The sequence below is a fragment of the Aquarana catesbeiana genome, linkage group LG03, assembly GCF_042186555.1.
Source record: "Aquarana catesbeiana isolate 2022-GZ linkage group LG03, ASM4218655v1, whole genome shotgun sequence".
Classification (NCBI taxonomy): Eukaryota; Metazoa; Chordata; class Amphibia; order Anura; family Ranidae; genus Aquarana; species Aquarana catesbeiana.
This window is the reverse complement of record NC_133326.1, coordinates 62,567,602-62,589,738: the sequence shown is the minus strand read 5'-3', so window position 1 is coordinate 62,589,738 and position 22,137 is coordinate 62,567,602. Positions and strand designations below refer to the sequence as shown.

Genomic DNA, 22,137 nt, shown 5'->3' with positions numbered 1-22,137 from the left:
GCATAGTGACATACGGTAATGCACTACTGTGTGTTGTGGTACACCATGTTGCCAAAAAATGTGCAGGTATTTCTTTTTGGTCATTCTGGTGCATGGGCAGCCCATTCATATGGATGTTAGGAAGTGACAAAAATGCAGACAGATGTGAAAGGGTCCTTAATGTGGTTCTGCCACAGTGTACACTTCTGCTTGAATATTTTGCCCAGTGCAGTTAAATCATAACAGGAACATGTCCTATTCAGATTATTTCCATTGTGTTCTGCACTGGGATATACACAACATGCACTATTTGGATTACTTCCATTTTTCTCTGCACAGTTACAGTGCCTTGCAAAAGTATTCACCCCCTTGGCATTTTTCTTGTTTTGTTGCCTCACAACCTGGAATTAACATGGATTGATTGAGGATTTTCATCTTTTAATTTATAGAACATGTCCACAACTTTGAAGATTTTTTTTTTATTGTGAAGCAAACAAATAGGTCAAAATAACAGAAAAAGTCAATGTGCATAACTATTCACCCCCCTAAAAGTCAATACTTAGTAGAGTCACCTTTTGCGACCATCACAGCTCCAAGTCGCTTTGGATAAGTCTCTATGACCTTGTCACATCTTACCACTGGGATTTTTGCCCATTCCTCCTTGAAAAACTGCTCCAGCTCCTTCCAGTTGGTTTGCGCTTGTGAACAGCAATCTAAGTCTGACCACAGATTTTCTGTTGGATTGAGGTCTGGGCTTTGACTAGGCCATTCCAACACATTTACATGTTTCCCCTTAAACCACTCAAGTATTGCTTTAGCAGTGTGTTTGGGGTCATTGTCCTGCTGGAAGGTGAACCTTCGTCCTAGCCTCAAATCACTAGTGGTACAGGTTTTGCTCAAGAATATCCCTGTATTTAGCACCATCCATCTTTCCCTCAACTCTGACAAGTTTCCCAGTCCCGACTTCTGAAAAACATTCCCACAACATGATGCTGCCACCACCATGTTTCACTGGTGTTCTTTGGGTGATGTGATGGGTTTGTGCCAGACAGTGTTTTGATGGCCAAAAAGTTAAATTTCAGTCTCATCAGACCAGAGCACCTTCCTCCATACATTTTGGGAGTCTCCCACATGCCTCTTCGCAAACTCAAAACGTGCCATTTTGTTTTTTGCTGAAAGCAATGGCTTTCTTCTGGCCACTCTGCAAGCCCAACTCTATGGAGCGTATGGCTTATTGTTGTCATATGTACAGATACTCCAGTCTCTGCTGTGGAACTCTGCAGCTCCTCCAGGGTTACCTTAGGTCTCTGTGCTGCCTCTCTGATTAATGCCCTCCTTGCCCAGTCCGTGAGTTATGGTGTGCAGCTGTCTCTTGGCAGGTTTGCTGTTGTGCCATGTTCTTTCCATTTGGTTATGATCAATCTGATGGTGCTCCTAGGGATCAAAGATTTGGATATTTTTTTATAACCTAACCCTGACTTGTACTTAACATTGTCCCCTTACTTGTTTGGAGAGTTCCTTGGTCTTCATGGCAGTGTTTGGTTAGTGGTGCCTCTTGCTTAGGTGTTGCAGCCTCTGGGGCCTTTCAAAAAGGTGTGTATATGTAATGACAGATCATGTGACACTTAGATTGCACACAGGTGGACATAATTTCACTAATTATGTGACTTCTGAAGGTAATTGGTTGGACCAGAGCTTTTTATGGACTTCATAACAAAGGGGGTGAATACATATGCACATGCAAATTATCAGTTTTTTATTTCTGAAAAATAGTTTTATGTATATATTTTTCTAATTTTACTTCACCAACTTAGACTATTGTGTTCTGATCCATCACATATAATTCAGATTAAAAAAAACATTGAACTAAAGGCTGCAATGTAACAAAATAGGTAAAAAGCCAAGGGGGGGTGAATACTTTTGCAAGGCACTGTATAAACAAACTGAGACCTCAACCCTGCAATGGCTACAAGGACTTCCAAAATCCGTTTACACCACTATGCTGAAAAAAAAAAAAAAAAAAAAAAAAAAAAAAAAAAAAAAAAGCTCTACTTTGAGTGCAGCATGTTGCGGCACACTGCAAAATATGAATGAAATGTCATTTTGTGACAGTTTAATAACAACAATGGGGAGAAAAAACAGTGCGATACACCATTAGATCACCTTGGCAGTGCTTTCTTCACAGTGCACACCCACAGCTGAGGTATAATTCGCCCACTGGTGCGAATGATTCAATGCTATTCAAAAGCTTAGGATTATCTACTCTTAGTAATAGAAGTGCAAAAAGCTGATCAGACATACAGCAATCGAGCACAAAAACTGATAGCAGCTGATTAAAAGAAGTGTGGGAATGAAAAATTACATTTATAAATACCTAGATGGCTGCAGCATCGATCCAATGCTGCAGCTGTCCCCTGTCAGCTCTACCCTGAGAGCTGAGAAATCAAAGACTGCTGATCACTCAGTTCTTGGGGTCTGTCAATCATCGCTCTATGTTGAGCGCTGGCCTGTGCAGGGGGTGGGAGAGGCTGGCTCGGGCTCTCAGTGGCACGCTGAGAAGCTGAGCCAGCTCCTGGTTTGGCATTATTATCGGAATCCATGCATAGCCTGGAGCGGCTGTGTGACATCAGCCGAAAGCAGGCTTTAGCTGAATCATTTGAATCTGGGTCACAGGAGTGCAGAACTAAGTGTACTCCTGTGACCCACAGGAGAAGTATGGCCATACTGCTCCTTTAAATGGCTGATTTGTGATGCATTACTGTTGGTTACTACATACCACTTCTTGTATTAAAAGAAAACTAAACCCCCCTATCCTTTTCAGCTAAGGTGGCTGCCATCTTAGCCTCTGTTTGATCTGCAACTGCCATGATGCTGCACATGTGATCAGTTATGACTCCAGCCATTTGCAAATTTGACAATTTGGTTGAAAGCACAAGTAAATGTGATAACTAGCATTCCTGGAAATGTAGCTTTCTTTTTTTTAAACTGTTAAATTGATGGGTTTAGTTCTGCTTGAAGTTATTAAATTAGGGGAAGTCAAGTGCAAGGACCAATGTGCATACAACCACTTTTGCTAATGCAAATTACCATTTACACCTTCCATGTGCTTAAATCTGGCTGTAAGCATGAAAACCTGAGTGCAGTGAGCAAGTGGGTGCAAGACAAAAGCACCCTGGAGAAGGTGTGATACACACCAAAAACTTAATTATTTCCTGCAGACCTCATAAATACCATTGTTTCCAGCTTCATCTTAAGGCCTCATGCACACTGGATGTTTTTAGAGCTGCTGTTTTTGGCTTCAGGTGTTCTTTTCTACAGCCAGTAAACTTCCCAGCATGTTCTCCTATGCCCATGCACACATAGGCTGTTATCAGCGATTTTTGGCAGTGGTGGGTTCTGGCTTAAAAAAAAAAAAAAAAAAAACGCCCAGAACGAGTGGGTTTTAAGAGGAGTTTTTGAACTGTAAAAACGCTTCAACGCCGATAAAAGCTTAAAAACGCAGAAAAATGCAAAAAAACAAGACAAAAAAAAAAACAGTGGCTGTTCAGTGTTCAGCTGTGTTTTTGAGCCCTAAGCTTTTGTGGAAGTATAGTTTTGATAAAAAAAAAAAAATGCTACTGCAAAACTCATTCTACAGCTAACGCTACTGGCGTTTTTATAACGTCCAGTGTGCATGAGGCCTTACAGTCAGGGTTGCTAGGAACTGCTTGGATTCAACCTTTGAACTCAACAAGCACCTGTATTTCAACAGTATAAACATAGGTTTTCAAGTTTAGATTTATAATGTAAATGGCTTAACAGTGGTTTATATACAATTCTAGATACAAGCTGGTATATATCTAGATAGGCTTACATTTTTTGTAAACGTACAACTCCAGCACGATGCAGGCATAGAAAGCTATGTAGATTTGAGTTCATACAAATCCTTTATTGTAAGAAAAAAAAAAGAAAGGCAGACAATGGTTGTTCTGAGGTGTTTGTCAAGTTACAGGTTCTGCCTGTTCTTACTTTTGTGCATGTATAAAAGCTCCGGGAAAAGGATGCAACCATTATCTGTCCTAACAATCGCTATTTGTCTACTACATAAGTGGATTTAAATGAAAGTATCCAATTACTGTAAAATCTGCAGCACCTGGGCATGGCAACCAATCAGCTTCTACCTTTCATTTTCAAAGTTTAACTGAACAAGCTGAAGAAGACATTGATTGTCTGCTCTAGTTTTAAATTTCCCTCAATGTATCTAAAAGCTGGTACACATTGTCCAGCTGCTGTCGAACAGGCATGCTGGAAAACCAGCAGCAGATCGGCATCTGATCAGTACTTGTAGCAAATGGCTGCAAGTGCCGAGCAGTGTGTTCCGGTGAGGTGGGGGCAGTCCCCCTGTTAGAATACAATAGCTCAGCGGGGAAATAGCTGTATTAACATTGCATAGTTAAAGTGAGTGTAAAGTCTTGTTTTTTCATTTTTTTTTTCAAAATAACAAACGTTATACTTACCTCCTCTGTGCAGTTGGTTTTGCACAGAGCAGCCCCGATCCTCCTCTTCTCGGGTCCCTCTTTGCTGCTTCTGGCCCCTCCCTTTTATCAGGTGCCCCCACAGTCAGCAGCTTTCTTATAGGGGCACTGGAGCCAAGTCACAGCTCACATTGTACATTCAGACAGGGAGCCCTGACCCGGCCCCGCCCCCTCTTCCCCTGATTGGCTGACTGACTTTGATTGACAGCCACGGGAGCCAATGGCATCGCTGTGTCTCAGCCAATCAAGGAGGAAAGTCCTGGATGGCTTAGACATTCGTGGACATCGCTGGAGAGAGATGGGGCTCAGGTAAGTAATTAGGGGGTGCTGAGGTGGCTTCTACACACAAAAGGTTTTTTATCTTCAGATAAAAAAACCTTCTGCCTTTACAACTCATTAAGCTGGCCATAGACGGTTCGAATCTCGGACGGTTCAGCAGTGACCTTTGGAGATCTGAACCATGTATGGGCATGCTGAATGTACCCAAGTTGATCGACTGGCTGTTGATGGGGGAAATTGAACTATTTTTTTTCTTGCAACCCATGCTTGCAGAAAAATAAAACTGCTCCATCTATGGCTGGCTTTAGTACAGCAAGCTCCTCTGTTTTTTCATTCAGCCCATTGGGTTGAACGAAAAAAAAACGAATAGTGTGTACCAGGCTTAAAGTGGTTGTAAACCCATAGAAAAAAAAACCCTGCAAGACAAAGGCATAATGAGCTAGTATGCATAGCATACTAGCTTTTAATGAAATACTCACCTTAGATCGAAGCCCCCACAGTGGTCCCAGCACACTGCTGTGACCGGCGACATGTCTTCCGGAGTTATTTCCGTTTTCGTGGGCTCCAGAGATGTGATTGGCCCGGGGCAAAGATAATGTCAATCCCGCGCGGGAGCGGCACAGCAGCTGAAGAAATGGCACAAGTGAGCCGTTTCTTCAGTGCGCATGTGCCGATGACGTCGGCACATGCTGATACAGTGAAAATCTCCTAAACGGTGCAAGTTTACGCGTAATTCATGGTACCTACAGGTAAGCCTTATTATAGGCTTATCTATAGGTAAAAGTGGTGTGTAAGGGTTTACAACCACTTTAAGGCTTATATAGAGCAGGGGTGTTAATATTGTGTTGTCAGCACCAGTACTTCTTTAAGTGGGACTGTTAAGACAAGTATCATACAATACATCTATTATAGTACATTTTATATAAAATTGTTAGGGGTTGATGTACATTAGCACTAGGAAGTAGGGTAATGGTTTATACTCAGGCTTAGTTAAAGGAATTAGGTGTTTAAGATTACTGGTTAAGAGTGGAAAAGGACTTTTTGGGGCTAGGTTACTTTTTAAAAAAAATATTTTCATGGTATTATTGGGATTGGTGGGTTAAAGTAAGGGTTTAAAGGTTATTGTAGGGGTTAACTTTAAGCGTTATTGAGTATGTTTGGTATATAAGATATGGTTGTTATAAATATCTGACATTAGGAAGACGTGGGTGCCTGTGCAGGAATTCACATGCTTTTCTGGTGCTAAAAATGTAAAGTACTGTGCAATCCATGTCCCAGATATCTTAAGAATACACCATTTTAAATTAACAGGATTCAGAGTATTTAACAGCAATTTGAATAATATTAACAAAACCACTGTATGTCTGTGTTAGTAAAGAATACAACATGGCACATCTATATCTGTACAGGCATATATAGTACATGACTAGCTTAAAATGGAACACAGCTCCAGAATAGAGGTGAGATAAAGCTCACCTCTACAAACTCATCAGGAGCGGTTACTCATTTGTTATCATATTTCTCCAGCATATCTGCCTTGTCAGAGATTCCACACAGCAGTCTGTGGATTTGGCACATTCTATCTGCTAAAGGACTAAAACAAAATATACAATGCATAAGGTTGTAAAAGTATACTCAAATATTAAATTTCAGCTGTAAGCAGATGCAAGTTGGTTGAATCACCTGCTATCTTGTTATGCAATTCGGGTGTACTGGTAGCAAAAAAAATTAAACTTGAATTTACAAGGCCGCACCTAAGAGCTCTCCAGTAGCCGGCATCTACGAGATGCTTTGGACTAAAGGCAGAACAGGTTTCCATGGGTGACTATCCTTCTAAAACCGAAATATTAAAAAAAAAAAAAAAAAATTGTGCACAGACCATAAAAAACAGTAAACTTTTCAAACTGGAGCAAGTATGTCAGCCATTATTAGGGGAGTCTCACCCTCATAGTAAGGAGTTCCCCGCTGTTGCCTACTTTTGTTATAGTGCAAAGATCAAAAAGACCTTTTTTATCTGACGTAAGGCACAATGTAATAGAAATAGATCTTTCAACATTAGAAGTGGAAAGAGTATTGTACCATGTTAGCAAGTAACAAATATATTACAATTTTTTTCATAAAACCTCCCTCCCCTTCCGGATTTACATACAATAAAAAAAAAAAAAAAAAATCTAGAAAATATATTCAGATTACAATTTCAACAAGGAGAATACAGCAGAAGATTTCTAAACCTATCTGAAAAAATACCAGATTAAAAAAAAAAAAAAAAAAAAGTTCGTAGAAGCATAATGGTTACGTCACTGAACTTCTTGTGCTTCACCTGTAATACTATTTTCTTCATTAACAGCATTGTCTGTTTGCTCCATTATCTAAAATAATAAAAAAAAAAATAAGGGGTTACCGCAAGATTATGTAGCCAGAACACTGAATATTAATAAAAAGCCACTTAAAACATTAAGAAGTTTCAGGAACTTACTAGAAACATTTTAAACAACTGGGAAATTGTGTGCAGCTATATTTACTTACAGCTGGCTTCCTGTTATTGAAGAACTGTCGCCTAAACGAATCGATAGCACAGAACAAAAGATATTGTTATATCTGTCAAATTTCTCATTTTCTGTGCAGGCATAGGGACTTTTGTGTTGTTTTTGGTTGGTTATCTGGTCTATAATGACAAGACTTTAAACTTCAATACTGGTCACTTTTACCCCTTCCTACCCAGGCCATCGCGCTTTGAATGACAATTCCGCGGCCATGCAACGGTGTACCTAAATTCAATTTTTATCATATATTTTTTCACACCACTCTATTGGTGGTATTTAATCACCGCTGGGTTTTTTTATCTTTTGCTGTGATGGGCACGGGTTGGGGGTTGCATTGATGATCAGTGCGCTGATTATCTGTACAGGTCTCCCCTGAGGAAATGCCGCTGATCGTTTTGCCTCTTCTCACACACTGTCAATGTGAGGCGAGGAGAGCCGATAACCCGCATGTCCTTGTTTACATGTGATCAGCTGTGACTGGACACAGCTGATCACATGTGTAAAGAGCCTCGTCATCGGCTCTTTACAGAGATCGGGGTCATGTGTGTCCCAGGGACACACGCAACTGCGGTGAGACTGGGGCGGCGTCTTAGGTTGTCGTCACAGAACAAGAGAGCACCAGCCCGCAGTCATTTGTTTATACTGCAGGCGGGAGGTGGTTAAATGATGTTTATTGTAATTAGCAGGTCTTTATATGAAGAGTTTATATAGAAATTTGTCTAATGCCCCAAACACACGGTCGGACATTGATCGGACATTCCAACAACAAAATCCATGGATTTTTTCCAACGGATGTTGGCTCAAACTTGTCTTGCATACACACGGTCACACAAAGTTGTCGGAAAATCCGATAGTTCTGAACGCGGTGACGTAATACATGTACGTCGGGACTATAAACGGGGCAGTAGCCAATAGCTTTCATCTCTTAATTTATTCTGAGCATGCGTGGCACTTTGTGCGTCGGATTTGTATACACACGATAGGAATTTCTGACAACCGATTTTGTTGTCGGAAAATTTTATAGCAAGCTCTCAAACTTTGTGTGTCGGAAATTCCGATGGAAAATGTGTGATGGAGCCCACACACGGTCGGAATTTCCGACAACAAGGTCCTATTACACATTTTCCGTCGGAAAATCCGACCGTGTGTACAGGGCATAATTGTTTTGAGGTAGTTCTTTACATAAGGAGATTGTAAATCATGTTTAGTTTGATATAGTTAGCAGGTCTTTAAAAAAATTACTTTATAAGTTTTGTTTTTAATTTTTATCAGCGATTTTTGTATATCAAGGTGCTTTTTGTTTAGTATGGTCATAAATACCCGTATTTATCGGAGTATAACACGCACTTTTTTCCCCTTAAAATCAGGGGAAAATCTCGGGTGCGTGTTATACGCCGATCCCCTGCGATCCTGAGCTTCAAAATCGCCGACCGCGATTTGAAAATGGCGCCGAAATACACAGAGCCAGTCCTCGGCTCTTCTCGGCCACTTTCGGCTTCACTCGAGCGCCGCCCGAACCTAGCCGAGTGTACTCGGCTAGGTTCGGATAGATCCGCTCACAGTCACGCCCATCCCGGGCGGGACTACGAGTGGAGCCGAAAGGGAACGAGAGCCACCGAGAAGAGCCGACTGTGTATTTCGGCGCTGCCATTTTCAAATCGAGGTCGGCGATTTTGAAGCTCAGGATCGCAGGGGATCACAGGATCGCAGGGGCAGTTTTCAAACTGCGAGCGGCAAGGCTGCACTGGGGCAAGGCTGCACTGGACACTGGGGCAAGGCAGCACTGATGGGCATTTAAATGTAAGTTTTTTTCCCTTAAACTTCCCTCCTAAACTTGGGGTGCGTGTCATACGCCGGTGCGTGTTATACGCCGATAAATACGGTAACTCAAACATCCTCCTGAGTAAAGTGGTATTAAACTCAAAACCAAAAATGTCATATTGCAGCATACCAATCGTTAGATGTGGAGGCTGCATTAGTCTTATTTTAAGTTTTTTTTTTCCCCCCTCGGGTTTCACCTGGCGATCTAGCCAGTAACACACTTCCTGCATAACAGTGATAAAAACTCCAGAGTATCAGAGATTGAATGGGTCTTTAATTTACAGAGAAAAATCATAGGTAACTGAAACCAAAATTAATTTGTGGCTGAATGAGCACTGCAGGAGAAATGTGTCCAAATTAAGCTTAAAGCGGGGGTTCACCCACACCGCCAAAAAAAAAAAAAAAAAAATATATTAAAAGCCAGCAGCTACAAATACTGCAGCTGCTGACTTTTAATACATGGCCACTTACCTGTCCCAGGGTCCAGCGATGTCGGCAGGGGACGCAGAGAACCCGCTCGGTTCTCGGCAGCTGCCGCCGCCAATCTAGGTGAGGGAATCAGGAATTGAAGCGTTGCGGCTTCACTTCCCGGTTCCCTACTGCGCATGCGCGAATCGCGCTGCGCGTCCCTAGTGGTCCCCGTTCTCTCCTGGGAGCTGTGTGTTCCCAGCAGACAGCGCGGTCGGGACGGGAAGAGGCATAGACTCCCATGGGAGTCTATGCCGGAAGTGGGTGCAAATACCTGTCTTAGACAGGTATCTGCACCCCCCTCCCCCCTGAAAGGTGCCAAATGTGACACCGGAGGGGGGGAGGGTTCCGAAAAGCGGAAGTTCCATTTTTGTGTGGAACTCCGCTTTAAGGGATTCTGAATAAAAAGCCTTTATTTTATTTGGCCTACTTAGTCCTAATTAGAGCTCTGCCACACTAGTGACAACTTATCAGTGACAGAAATGCTATGTGACCCCTTCCCTTCTCTTATCCTATTGCTCCTTTGCTGTAGCCTAGGTTTACATTGGCCAGATTTGACATGTCATGGCAATAGCACTGCCTGAATTATTATTATTATTATTATTATTATTCAGGATTTATATAGCGCCAACAGTTTACGCAGCGCTTTACAATATAAAAGGGAGACAATACAGTTATAATACAATCCAATAGGATTAAGAGGGCCCTGCTCAGAAGAACTTACAATCTAATAGGGTGGGGCAGGTGGTACAAAAGGTTGTAACTGTGGGAAATGAGCTGGTGGAAGTGGTAGGAGATCAGTTGGAGACGTGATAGGCTTTCCTGAAGAGATGAGTTTTCAGGGATTGCCTGAAGGTAGCAAGAGTAGGGGATAGCCGGATAGATGGAGGTAGCAAGTTCCAGAGGATGGGAGAGGCTCTGGTGAAATCCTGGAGACGAGCATGGGAGGAGGAGATGAGAGCTTGAAAGCAGGAGGTCTTGAGAAGAGCGGAGAGGTCGATTTGGGTGATATTTGGAGACAAGATTAGTGATGTAGCTTGGGGCAGAGTTGTGAATGGCTTTGTATGTTGTGGTTAGAATTTTGAATTTAATTCGCTGGGTGATTGGGAGCCAGTGTAGGGATTGAAGTAGAGGGTTGGCAGACACTGAGCGGTTGGTAAGGTGGATAAGTCTGGCAGCAGCATTCATGATAGACTGAAGAGGGGATAGCCTATGGAGCGGTAGGCCAATGAGAAGGGAGTTGCAATAGTCAAGGCGAGAGATAACAAGGGAGTGAATGAGGAGCTTGGTGGTTTCATTTGTTAAAAAAGGGCGAATTTTAGAGATGTTACGGAGGTGAATTCTACAAACTTTTGACAGCGATTGGATTTGAGGGTGAAATGACAAGTCAGAGTCTAGGATTACACCTAGTACCCTGGCGTGAGGGGAGGGACTGATGGTTGCATTGTTGATTTTGATGGAAAAGTCATGGAGGGGGGCACGGGCGGGGGGGAATATTAATAGCTCAGTTTTAGAGAGATTTAGTTTAAGGAAGTGGTGCGACATCCATGCTGATATGTCAGTTAGTAAGTTAGTAATGCGAGAGGAGACTGAAGGAGTGAGGTGAGGAGTAGACAGATAGATTTGGGTGTCATCAGCGTATAAGTGGTATTGGAAGCCGTGGGCAGTTATTAAGTGACCAAGGGAGGAGGTGTAGATAGAGAAGAGAAGGGGTCCAAGAACCGAGCCTTGGGGGACCCCCACAGAAAGGGGCAATGGAGAGGAGGAGACAGAGTTGTAGGTGATACTGAAGGAGCACTGTGATAAATAGCCAGAGAACCAGGATAGAGCAGAATCTCGGAGGCCAAGGGAATGTAGTTTATTGAGAAGGAGCGGGTGGTCAACAGTATCAAAGGCCGCAGAGAGGTCAAGTAGTAGGAGTATGGAGTACTGGCTGTTGGTTTTAGCAGTTAGTAAATCGTTAGTGAGTTTTAGTAAGGTAGATTCCGTGGAGTGCTGCGAGCGAAAGTCAGACTGTAAGGGGTCGAGAAGGTTATTTTCATTGAGGTTGGAGCTAAGACGGTTGTAGACTAGGCGTTCTAGAAGTTTAGAGGTGAATGGGAGTAATGAGATGGGTCTTAAGTTGTTCAGGTCGGTAGGGTCCAGTGAGGGCTTTTTAAGAATGGGAGTGATATGCGCATGTTTTAGAGGGGAGGGGAAAATGCCACTAGAAAGGGAGAGATTGAAGATGTGGGTGAGGGAGCATAGGATAGAAGAAGAGGGTGACCGTAGTAGTTGTGAGGGAACAGGATCCAAGGGACAATTGGTTAGATGGGCATCCGAGAAAATTTTTGTAACCTCTTCCGTAGTAGCCAATTCAAAAGAGGAGAGTGTTGAATGTGCTGCTGGGCAAGGTATGATGGGTGGGGAAGACGTACGCACAGTGGAGATGTCCTCACGAATTGCATCGATCTTGTCTTTGAAGTGATTGGCAATCTCTTGGGCAGTGAGTGAGTTAGTGGGTAGAGGGGGTGGTGGACGAAGCAGAGAGTTAAAGGTTGAGAAGAGCCGACGGGGACTGGATGACAAGGAATTAATAAGAGAGACAAAGTAGGCTTGTTTGGCAGCATGGAGGCATGAATTGTATTTTAGAAGGGCAGATTTATATAGGGTGAAGTCTTGCAGGCATTTGGTTTTACGCCACAGTCGTTCAAGAGCACGGCAATGTCTCTTGAGATTTCTAGTGTTGTCAGTTTGCCAGGGTTGTAATGGTCGGGGCCTAATTCTGCGTGTGGTTAGAGGAGCAAGTGCATCTAGTGATGATGAGAGTGAACTGTTGTAGACAGAAGTGGCCAGGTCAGGTCAGGACAGGACAGGGGAGAGATTATGTCATATAGGTGGTCAGTAGCAGAATAGAAAAGAGAAGGGTTAAAGTGGCGAAGGTTTCTACAAGTAATTGTTTGCTGCTTGGAGGGATGGGTGGTTGGAGGCAAGGATACAGTGAAAGTAATGAGGTTGCGATCAGATAGAGGAAAGGGGGTGTTGGTGAGGTTGCCAGGGTTGCAGAGATGGGAGAATACAAGGTCAAGGGTATTACCATTGGAGTGAGTGGAAGTATGTGTCCATTGGGTTAGGTCAAAAGATGAGGTTAAGTTGAGAAGTTTAGCTGTAGTTGGGCTGTTAACATTGACAGGAATGTTAAAGTCACCAAGAATAATGGTGGGTATTTCAGAGGAGAGAAAGTAGGGTAGCCAGGCAGCAAAGTCATCAAGAAAGCGCAATACCGGTCCTGGAGGCCTATAAATTGCTGCAATCCTCAGAGAAATGGGAGAAAACAGACGAATACAGTGCATCTCGAAAGAAGAGAGGGATAGAGAGGGAGGGACAGGAGGGACTTGGAAGGTGCTTTGTGGGGACAGAAGGAAGCCAACTCCACCTCCTTTCTGTCTGTTGGGTCTGGAGGAGTGAGTCCAATGGAGACCACTATGGGAGAGGGCAGCAGGAGAAGCTGAGTCAAAATTTTGCAGCCAGGTTTCTGTTATGGCGAGTATGTTCAAGCCATGAGAGATGAAGAGGTCATGTACAGATGTTAGCTTGTTACAGATGGAGCCTGAATCAGTGCGGCGCCGAGCCGATTCCCGAAAGTAGTTCCTGCACTACTTTTGGCGACTTGGGGAGCGATTTCAATAGACATCTGTGCAGGAACCCGCACAGATGTCTGTAAAATCACCCCCCCACCCCCGAAAGTCAGACTGCATTGCTGGGTTGAAATTGTGTGAGTTCAGCTGAACTCGTACGATTTCTAACCTGCAGCAATGTGAACCAAGCGTAGAGGTGGTTCTCTGCTGCTGCTCTCTCAGTAATTCTCTAGTTTCAGCCAGAGAGGAAGCAATGCCTATTAGTAATGGTGTCAGCTGGACCTCAGTAATTTTCCAGGTGAAAACTTGCTATAAATCAGTCTGACATGTCTTTATGCTTACTTTAAGTCGGAGCCTGGTACAGGGTTTAATTTTTTTTCCCCCCATTCACCCCAGTGGGCTGAACGAAAAAAAAAAAAAAAAACAGAACACTGAGGAGCTCACTGTACTAACTATAAGATGTTAGTGTAGCGATCTCCCTGCTGAGCTATATGTGTTCTGACAGGGAGATTCTATGCATTAAGGTATAAAAACCTTCTGTGTAACAGAATCCCCCCTCTGCCCCCTCCATACTTACCTGAGCCCATTCCTGATCCTGTGCTGTGCTTGAGTGTAGAGGCTCTCCTGGCTCTGTCCCTCCAAAGTCATTGGCTACCACTGCTGTCAATCAATGCCTGTGGGCCGAGCCATGCTGTCTGTGTCAATAGATGTCAGGAGCGAGCCGGCTCAATTGCCCCTCATAGAATGCAGCTTTTTATGGGGGCACTCACTGAAGAGGAGGAGCTAGGAGCGCCGGCGGGTGACTTGAGAAGAGAAGGATCGGGGATGCTCTGTGCAAAGCCATTGCATAGAGCAGGCAAGTATGACTTTTTTTTTTCTAAAAAAAAAAAAAAAAAAAAGGAGCAGCTTTAATAGCACTTAAAAAATTCCTGCTCAAATTTCCTGTCCCATGTAAACAAAAATGGAAAGTGATCTCAGTCCAATATCTGATGAACCTGGGAGGATATCCTACAAGCCACCCAAACCTTACCTTTATCTCTCTTGCACAGGCTGACATTTTTTTTTAGCCTACATAGAATATACTGCACACGAAAATACCTTTATAGAATAGGGCTACGTTCTGACTTCTGCTGCAGCAAATGTGGCTGACCCCAAAGAAATCTGAAACACCTATGGCAGGACCCCAAGCTTAAAGATACTGGGCAGAAGTGATTACAACCCTAAATCATGTAATTTGTTCCCATATTGGATTTCGACCCCATCACCTGCACCCTAGGGAATTTTGACTCCTCCTCCTTGGAAAAATATGAATATCTAGCAGGTAACAGAGTACCGTTTGCTGCACCCAAAAAACATTAGTGATCAAATGGGTCTTTACATCTCCTCCAACTATAGAAGAATAGCTACAGGAACTAAATTGCAAATGTGTTTTTCATATGCTATACACCTATCTGTGAAACACCATGCGGAAATGTGACCATATTATGTCCTGCTGCCGGGATACCTCATGCTCTATTGTTACTTGATTTGTAAACAAAAAACAAAATGGCTGTTTCGTGGTCCCAACCCCACAGGGTACTTTCTCATCTATTCGGATTGAACGAATATACTTCATAGGCTGTAAATTCAAGAAACATTTGACCTGTATTGGATTGCATCTTTTTTTCTTTGTCTCTTGTTTGACATGTATTTTTGCCTCTACCTTTAAAAAATACCTATGGACTTTTAGACTGTAACCGTTGCCATTACTTCCTACACATATGTTATTGTGTTAACGCACTATTTCTTGTTCTTGAAAAAACGCAATAAAAATTATTTATTTTCGAGAAAAAAAAAAAAAAAAATCTAATAAAATAGGATTTAAATTGGAAAAAAAAAAAACTTCTACGGGGAATATTCGTAGGATTACAGGTGGTAATGTGTATGGGAGGACTGCCTAAAATAAAAATGGATTACAAGAACATCTGACTGACAATTTTTACCTACAGGCCTAATAATGCTACCAGATAGACTTTGAGAAAAGTCTAGTTCACTTTGTTCTGTGAATTTGAAACATGGATTTGTGAACATTTGTATTAATATTTATCAGGTATGTACCAGAGAAGTTAATCCAGAAAGTGTAGAGGCAGAGGGTAGTGTAGGAAATAGGTTGTGGCATAAACTTCGCACAGTTGTGATTAAAGGTTTTCAGTACAACTTCAATATCATCAGAGTAAATAACGCCATACCTCATAACTTCCTCCATTCCAGAACTTCTTCATTTCCTTTCTTCTCCAGGCAATAACAGAACTAGTCAGAAGAGTACATGGCACTAAATACAGGAGAGCTGGCTGGCCTGTCTTCATCACCATTAGAATGATGAACGTCAAGACCATCCCCACAGCATAAGCTGCAAAATTAAAAATAGTCAGTAGGTCAATTAATAGAATATATTAATTATAAGCTTAGAGCAGAATTAAATTCTGGTAGTTTATTTCTTTTGTATTACATGGGCCCCCAGGAGCTGTCAGCCATACTATGGTAGACTTACCTGTCAAATAATGCCCTCCAGCACTGTGCTGGCATCACTCCCATGCATTTGCACCGGAGTCACATCATCATGGCATAGAGGGGTGCTGTAAAAATTCCCTTAGATGCGCATACATGGCTCAATGCACATTAACCACTTGTCGACCGCCCCATAGCAGATTTACTGCTACAGGGCGTTCGCACTGTGCAGAATCATGTATGTATATATTATTAATTATTTATATATATATATATATATATATATATATATATATATATATATATATATATATATACACACACACACACATACATATATACATACATATACACATACATATATACATACACACACACATACACACACACGATTCTGCACTTCCAGGATTTTGGGTGCGAGTGCGCGCCACCGCACTCCCGCTGTGTTTTTACACAGCAGGTCCCGCGGACCCGATGTCTGCTGGCACCAGCTGTTCAGTACTCCGATAGAATGCCAGTCTGCCTATGTAAACAAAGCAGACTGTCAGTGAGTACAGAAGACATGGATCTTGTGTTCCTGTACAAGCAGCACCTCCCACACTACGCAGAAACATTAGCTAGGAACACAGCTAACCCTTTAATCGCCCCCGATTTTAACCCCCCTCCCTGCCAGTGACATTAGTCCCCAAAAAAGTGTCACTTAGGTGTCCGATTTGTCCGCTGCAATATTGCAGTCCCGCTATAAGTCGCTGATCGCCATTACTAGAAAAAAATTAAAATATATTTCCCATAGTTAGTAGATGCTAAAACATTTGGGCAAACCAATCAATATACGCTTATTGGGATTTTTTTTTTTTTTTTTACCATAAATATGTATCAGAATACACATTGGCCTAAACTGATGAAAAACATTTTTTTACATTTTTAAATTGGATGCGTTTTATAGCAGAAAGTAAAAAAAAAAAAAAAAAAAAAAAAGGTTGTTTTTTTTTTTTTTTTTTTCAAAATTGACGGTTGTTCTTTGTTTATAGCGCAAAAAATAGGATTTTTTTTAGAACAGCTTACCTGTAAAATCCTTTTTTCGATGGACATCACGGGACACAGAGCCTCAGTAATTACTGATGGGTTATATAGGGTATCACTAGGTGATTGGACACTGGCACATCCTAAACAGGAAGTTCAACCCCCTATATAATCCCTCCCCTTACAGGGATGCCTCAGTTTTGTAGTAAAGCAATATAAGTGTTAGAAGAGGGGGCGGGACCTCTGTGTCCCGTGATGTACATCAAAAGAAAAGGATTTTACAGGTAAGCTGTTATAAAAAATCCTATTTTCTTTCTCGTACATCATGGGACACAGAGCCTCAGTAATTACTGATGGGATGTCCCAGAGCAATGCTACCAGAGGGGAGGGGAACCACAATCAAGTAGGGTTCTATCAGACCTGAGGACCCTGTACCGCTGCCTGCAGCACACTACGCCCAAAGGCAATATCCTCATGCCTTCGCACATCCACCTGATAAAATATGGTGAATGTATGGACTGAAGACCAGGTTGCGGCCTTGCAGATTTGAGCCATAGAGGCCCGGTGATGCACTGCCCAAGAAGCACCAGTAGCCCTTGTAGTGTGCCTTGATCTGAAAAACGGAGGAATTTTAGGTTTCAAACCATAAGCTTGAATAATCATTTGTCAAATCCATTTAGAAATGGTAGATTTTGACGCTGCCTGTCCTCTATTGGGACCTTCTGGCAGTACGAACAAAACATCCGTTTTGCGAACTTGAGCAGTTGCTTCCAGATAAGCTTTGACTGCTCTTACTACATCCAAAGAATGTAGTGACCTTTCTTCCGAAGAACAGGGATCAGGAAAAAAAGGAAGGCAGAATAATATCTTGGTTTAGATGAAAATCTGAAACCACTTTTGGTAAAAAACTAGGATGAGGGCGCAATACCACTCTATCCTTGTGTATGATCAAATAAGGCTCTTTACAGGAAAGAGCTGCTAATTCAGACACTCTTCTAGCAGAAGAAATGGCTACCAGAAAAATTAATTTTCTTGTCAACAAGATTAAGGGAATCTGACGTATTGGTTCAAAAGGCCGTTTCTGTAAAACAGACAGAACCAAATTCAAATTCCAGGGGTTTAGGGGCGCCTTAACCGGAGGATTAAGACGCGTCACCGCCTGCATAAAGTTTCGGACCAAAGAATGTGAAGCAAGTGGCCGTTGAAATAATACTGATAAGGCCGAGACATGGCCCTTGATGGTACTCAAAGGCCAGCTTCATCTCTAATCCCAATTGTAGAAAATCAAGAATTCTACCGATCACATATTTTCTGGGATGCCAACCCCTGGATTCACACCAGGATACATAAGCTTTCCAGACTCTATGATAAATTACTCTGGAAGCTGGCTTCCTTGCATTGATCAAGGTAGATATCACAGGACCTGAAAGCCCACGACTCTTCAGAACGTGGGTCTCAATAGCCAAACCGTCATATTTAGCGTTTGTAAGGCAGGATGGAACACTGGACCTTGAGACAACAGGTCTGGGCGTGACGGTAGGGTCCACGGGGAACCCACCGTCATCCTTACTATTTCTGCATACCAAGTCCTCTGGGGCTACCAGAAGTACCGACTTCCTTTCCTGCCTGATCCTGCGAAGGAGTCGTGGCAGTAGCAGAATAGGCGGGAAGGCATAAATCAGTGAGAACCGATGCCACGGAATCACCAACGCATCCGTCCCATATGCAAGGGGATCCTTTGTCCTTGCCACAAATTTGTCTATCTTTTTGTTGAATCTGGATGCAAAGAGATCTACATCTGGAATCCCCATCTTTGGCATATGGCCCAAAAGACGTCGGGATGAAGAGACCATTCCCCTGGGAGTAACTGCTGGCAACTTAAATAGTCCGCCTGCCAGTTCTCTATCCCTGGAATGCAAACTGCCGATATGCATGGCACATGCTCTTCTGCCCAGACTAAGATCTGGTTCACTTCCCTTTGAGCCGCCCGGCTCCTGGTGCCTCCCTGATGATTGATATAAGCCACTGCTGTGGCATTGTCGGACTGGATCCTGACTGGGCAACCCTGTAGCCTGAGAGTCCAGGCCTTTAGGGCTAGATATGCCGCACTGATCTCCAGAATGTTGATGGGCAAGGTCCTCTCGGCTTTGGACCATACCCCTTGGATCGCAGACTGTTACAGAACTGCTCCCCAACCTGAAAGACTGGCATCCGTTACCACCATCCAGGTAACTAGTAGAAAGGATTTCCCTTTCTGCAGGCTTTCAGGTATTAACCACCAATTGAGGCTCTGACGCACTGCTTGAGACAGGTGCATTGGAAAATCTAATGCCTGAACCTTTTTGTTCCAGGCCAACAGGATACTGTGTTGCAGCAGTCTTGAATGAAACTGAGCACAGGGAACTGCTTTGAATGAAGCTACCATCTTTCCCAGCAGCCTCATACAAAGGCGGACAGAAGGACACTTTTTGGTCCTGACCAGAATCAGCTCCCTTAAGGCAGTGATCTTTGCCTGAGGTAAAAATACTTTCTCCTGGGTTGTATCTATGATCAGACCCAAATACTCCAGTCTTCTTACTGGTTTTAGGAAAGATTTTTCTAGGTTGAGGATCCAAGCTAGGTGTGCCAGATACTTGACTGTGGTCCTCAAGTTTCCGTTCAAACAGGCTACCGACCGGTCTAGCAGGTTGTCTAGGTATGCTATGACAGTTATATCTTGAGCCCTTAATCTGGCCAGAGGAGGAGCCAAGACTTTTGTAAACACTCGAGGTGCAGTGGCTAACCCGAAAGACAGAGCCACAAACTGGAAATGGCGCCCGCCTATCTCGAAGTGCAAGAACTTTTGATGAGCAGGAAAATGGGCACATGCAAATATGCATCTCTGATGTCTATCTATGCCAGAAATTCTCCTCCCTGCAGGATGGAGACTACCGACCGAATTGATTCCATGTGAAAGGACCGAATCCTTAGGAATCGATTCAGAATGGGTCTGACATCCCCATTTGGCTTTTGGACCGTAAAAAGGTTGGAATAAAATCCCAATCCTTGATCCTTCGTGGAAACCATCATGATGACTTCTTGCGACAAAAGCCGCTCTAACGCTAGAAGGAGCGACTGCTTTTTCTCTGGATCCCTGGGGACATTTGACCCGAGGAAACTAGGAGAGGGAAATTCTTGGAACTCCAGTTTGTAACCTAAGGTTACCGTGGAGATTACCCATCTGTCCTGGAAATCCTCCTGCCAGAGCTTTGAGAACTGTAGCAGTCTTCCCCCCACTCGAGCGAGCGGGGGCGCCCCTTCATAAAGAGGCCTTAGAGTCTTGTCTAGCAGGCTTTTTCCCCCAGGACTTGTTTTGTCCCTGGGGTTGACTCTTGTTTCTTGACCCAGACGGAGGAGGCCATCGCGACTGCCTGGAGGCTGATGCCCCTGGCACTGGGGAAAGAGTCCATTTGAAAGAGGGACGCTTACTCCTTTTCTTAACAGGTAAGAGAATGCTTTTCCCACTAGAGATCCTCTGGATATAATTGTCCAAGTCTTCTCCAAATAACCTTGCACCACGAAATGGAAATCCAGCCAGAAGTTTCTTACATGGTGCTTCAGCTGACCAATTTTTCAACCATAAGATTCTACGCATATGCACCAACCCAAGTGAAAGACGAGAGGTTTGCATGATAGAATCTCTGATGGCGTCAACAGCAAAACATAAGGCCGCAGGAAGGTTAGCCAACCCCTGGGCCTGCTGTACAGGTAGAACTTTGATGACCTGCTTAACATGGTCTCTTAAGTATTGACAGACTCCGATCGCTGCCACTGCATGTTGTACTACTGAACCTGCTAAGGAGAAAACATTCTTCAATAGGGATTCCATCTTTTTATCCACAGGATCCCTGAGCATTGTCTACAGGACAAGTCAGACTTTTATTTACGGAGGAAATGGCGGTGTCAACAGCCGGTATCCCCCACCTTATTATAAATTTTTCTTCCATAGGATAAAGTGTTGAAAACTTTTTAGGCAGAACAAAACGTTTATCTGGGTGATCCCACTCAGAATAAATGAGCTTTTCAAGTAAATTATGAACAGGAAAAGCATGTGCTGTTTGAGGAGACTTCAGTGACCCCAAAGAAGAAGAGGGTTCTTTAACTGATTCAGATACGGGTACTTTAAATGTGGAGCAGACCAATCCAGCAAGGATCTGCACTAAGGCTTTCTCATCTTGAGAAGCCGAAGAGGGCCCTTCTCCACTTGATTCCTCAGAGGAGGAATCATCAGTCCCATCCCGATCCTCTGAAAGGGATTCTTCTCCCTTATCCCAGAGCTCCTCTGCCTGAGGGTCCTGGGAAACAGAGGAAGACCTAATGTGTTTTCTTCCACTGAGTGAAGATGAAATTACGGCCATTAGTCTTTCCTCTAATCCATTAATGGTTGAGGAAAAAACCTCCTGCATAATGAATACAGGGGCTGAAGTGCCAGAAGCAGATGCAGCCCCTGACCCCAACGGCTCTCCCTGCTGCAGAAAGGGGGTCCTCAGAACCTGAAGGAGATCCCCTAGAGCCTCTGGTTCTTGGGGTATTTGTACCTCTTCTACCCATAGTGCAAAGCAACAAGGTGGAGGTATCACAAGAAAATGAACACTGACTGCCGAGCGATGTAGTCCAGCAACAGCCCTGCTACTAATGCCCAGTCTAGTGTTTCTTTAGTAAATGCTGCCTAGGAGAATGCCTGTGTCCCACCTTACATGCAACCGTCAGCTCTGCGTCCCTCCAAGGCTGTGTGCACCTGCAAAGTGTGCTTCTTATAGCCGGCGATGTGGGCGTCCAGGCATGCTGGACGTCGCGCTGACGCTCCGCCCCCCCCTCCAAAAAACGTGCGCTTCCCGCGCGAGCCGACCCTCCGGGACAAGCGTGGAGGGGAGGCTGGGGGTGGAGGAGGAAGGAGAGAGGCCGGCAGTGATGGGGCCTGCACATGGCAATGGCGGCGGTGACAGTGCAATATACTACCGCTTCACAAACCACTTGCGGCCCTCCCTCTTTTTGGGGGGAATATCCCAGAGGAGAGCCCCCCATCCCATCCTACCTGGAGCTCGGCTGGAGGAGCTGTGCAGCGTGAACATCGAGACAGACAATCAAGCATGAGAAGGTATGTGCTCTTGGCAGCCCCCCGGTGGTGACAAGAGGCATAGCATACATTTACTTAAAGGAGAAACCTACTAGAATTTAAAAATTCTGTGGAATCTCCCTTACCTTATCCAGCTGCAGGGTCCTGTTATACAGACCCAATCTTCACCTCTCACGGTGGGCTCCGTTTGGAAAACCTTCAGAGACTGGGGCCCCCTACGGATAGGGGGATCTGCAGTTCTGGGCCTGTAAAGCACCCGGCCAGAAATAAGGCTAGAAAACCAAATTCTG

General features: G+C 43.7%; 1 protein-coding gene across 2 annotated transcripts in view; it reads right to left on the bottom strand.

Moving 5' to 3' along the window:
• Positions 1-1,994: 1,994 nt before the first annotated feature.
• The window catches only part of SPPL2A (signal peptide peptidase like 2A), a 118,064-nt gene continuing 97,921 nt past the window's right edge, over positions 1,995-22,137 (bottom strand). For both annotated transcript variants that reach the window (XM_073618610.1, XM_073618611.1), the window contains 2 exons: positions 15,450-15,610; positions 1,995-7,141 (listed from right to left, as the gene is read on the bottom strand). In XM_073618610.1, coding sequence (XP_073474711.1) covers positions 7,070-7,141; positions 15,450-15,610 — 233 coding nt within the window. In that variant the 3' untranslated portion in view covers positions 1,995-7,069. The remainder of the gene's footprint in view (positions 7,142-15,449; positions 15,611-22,137) is intronic.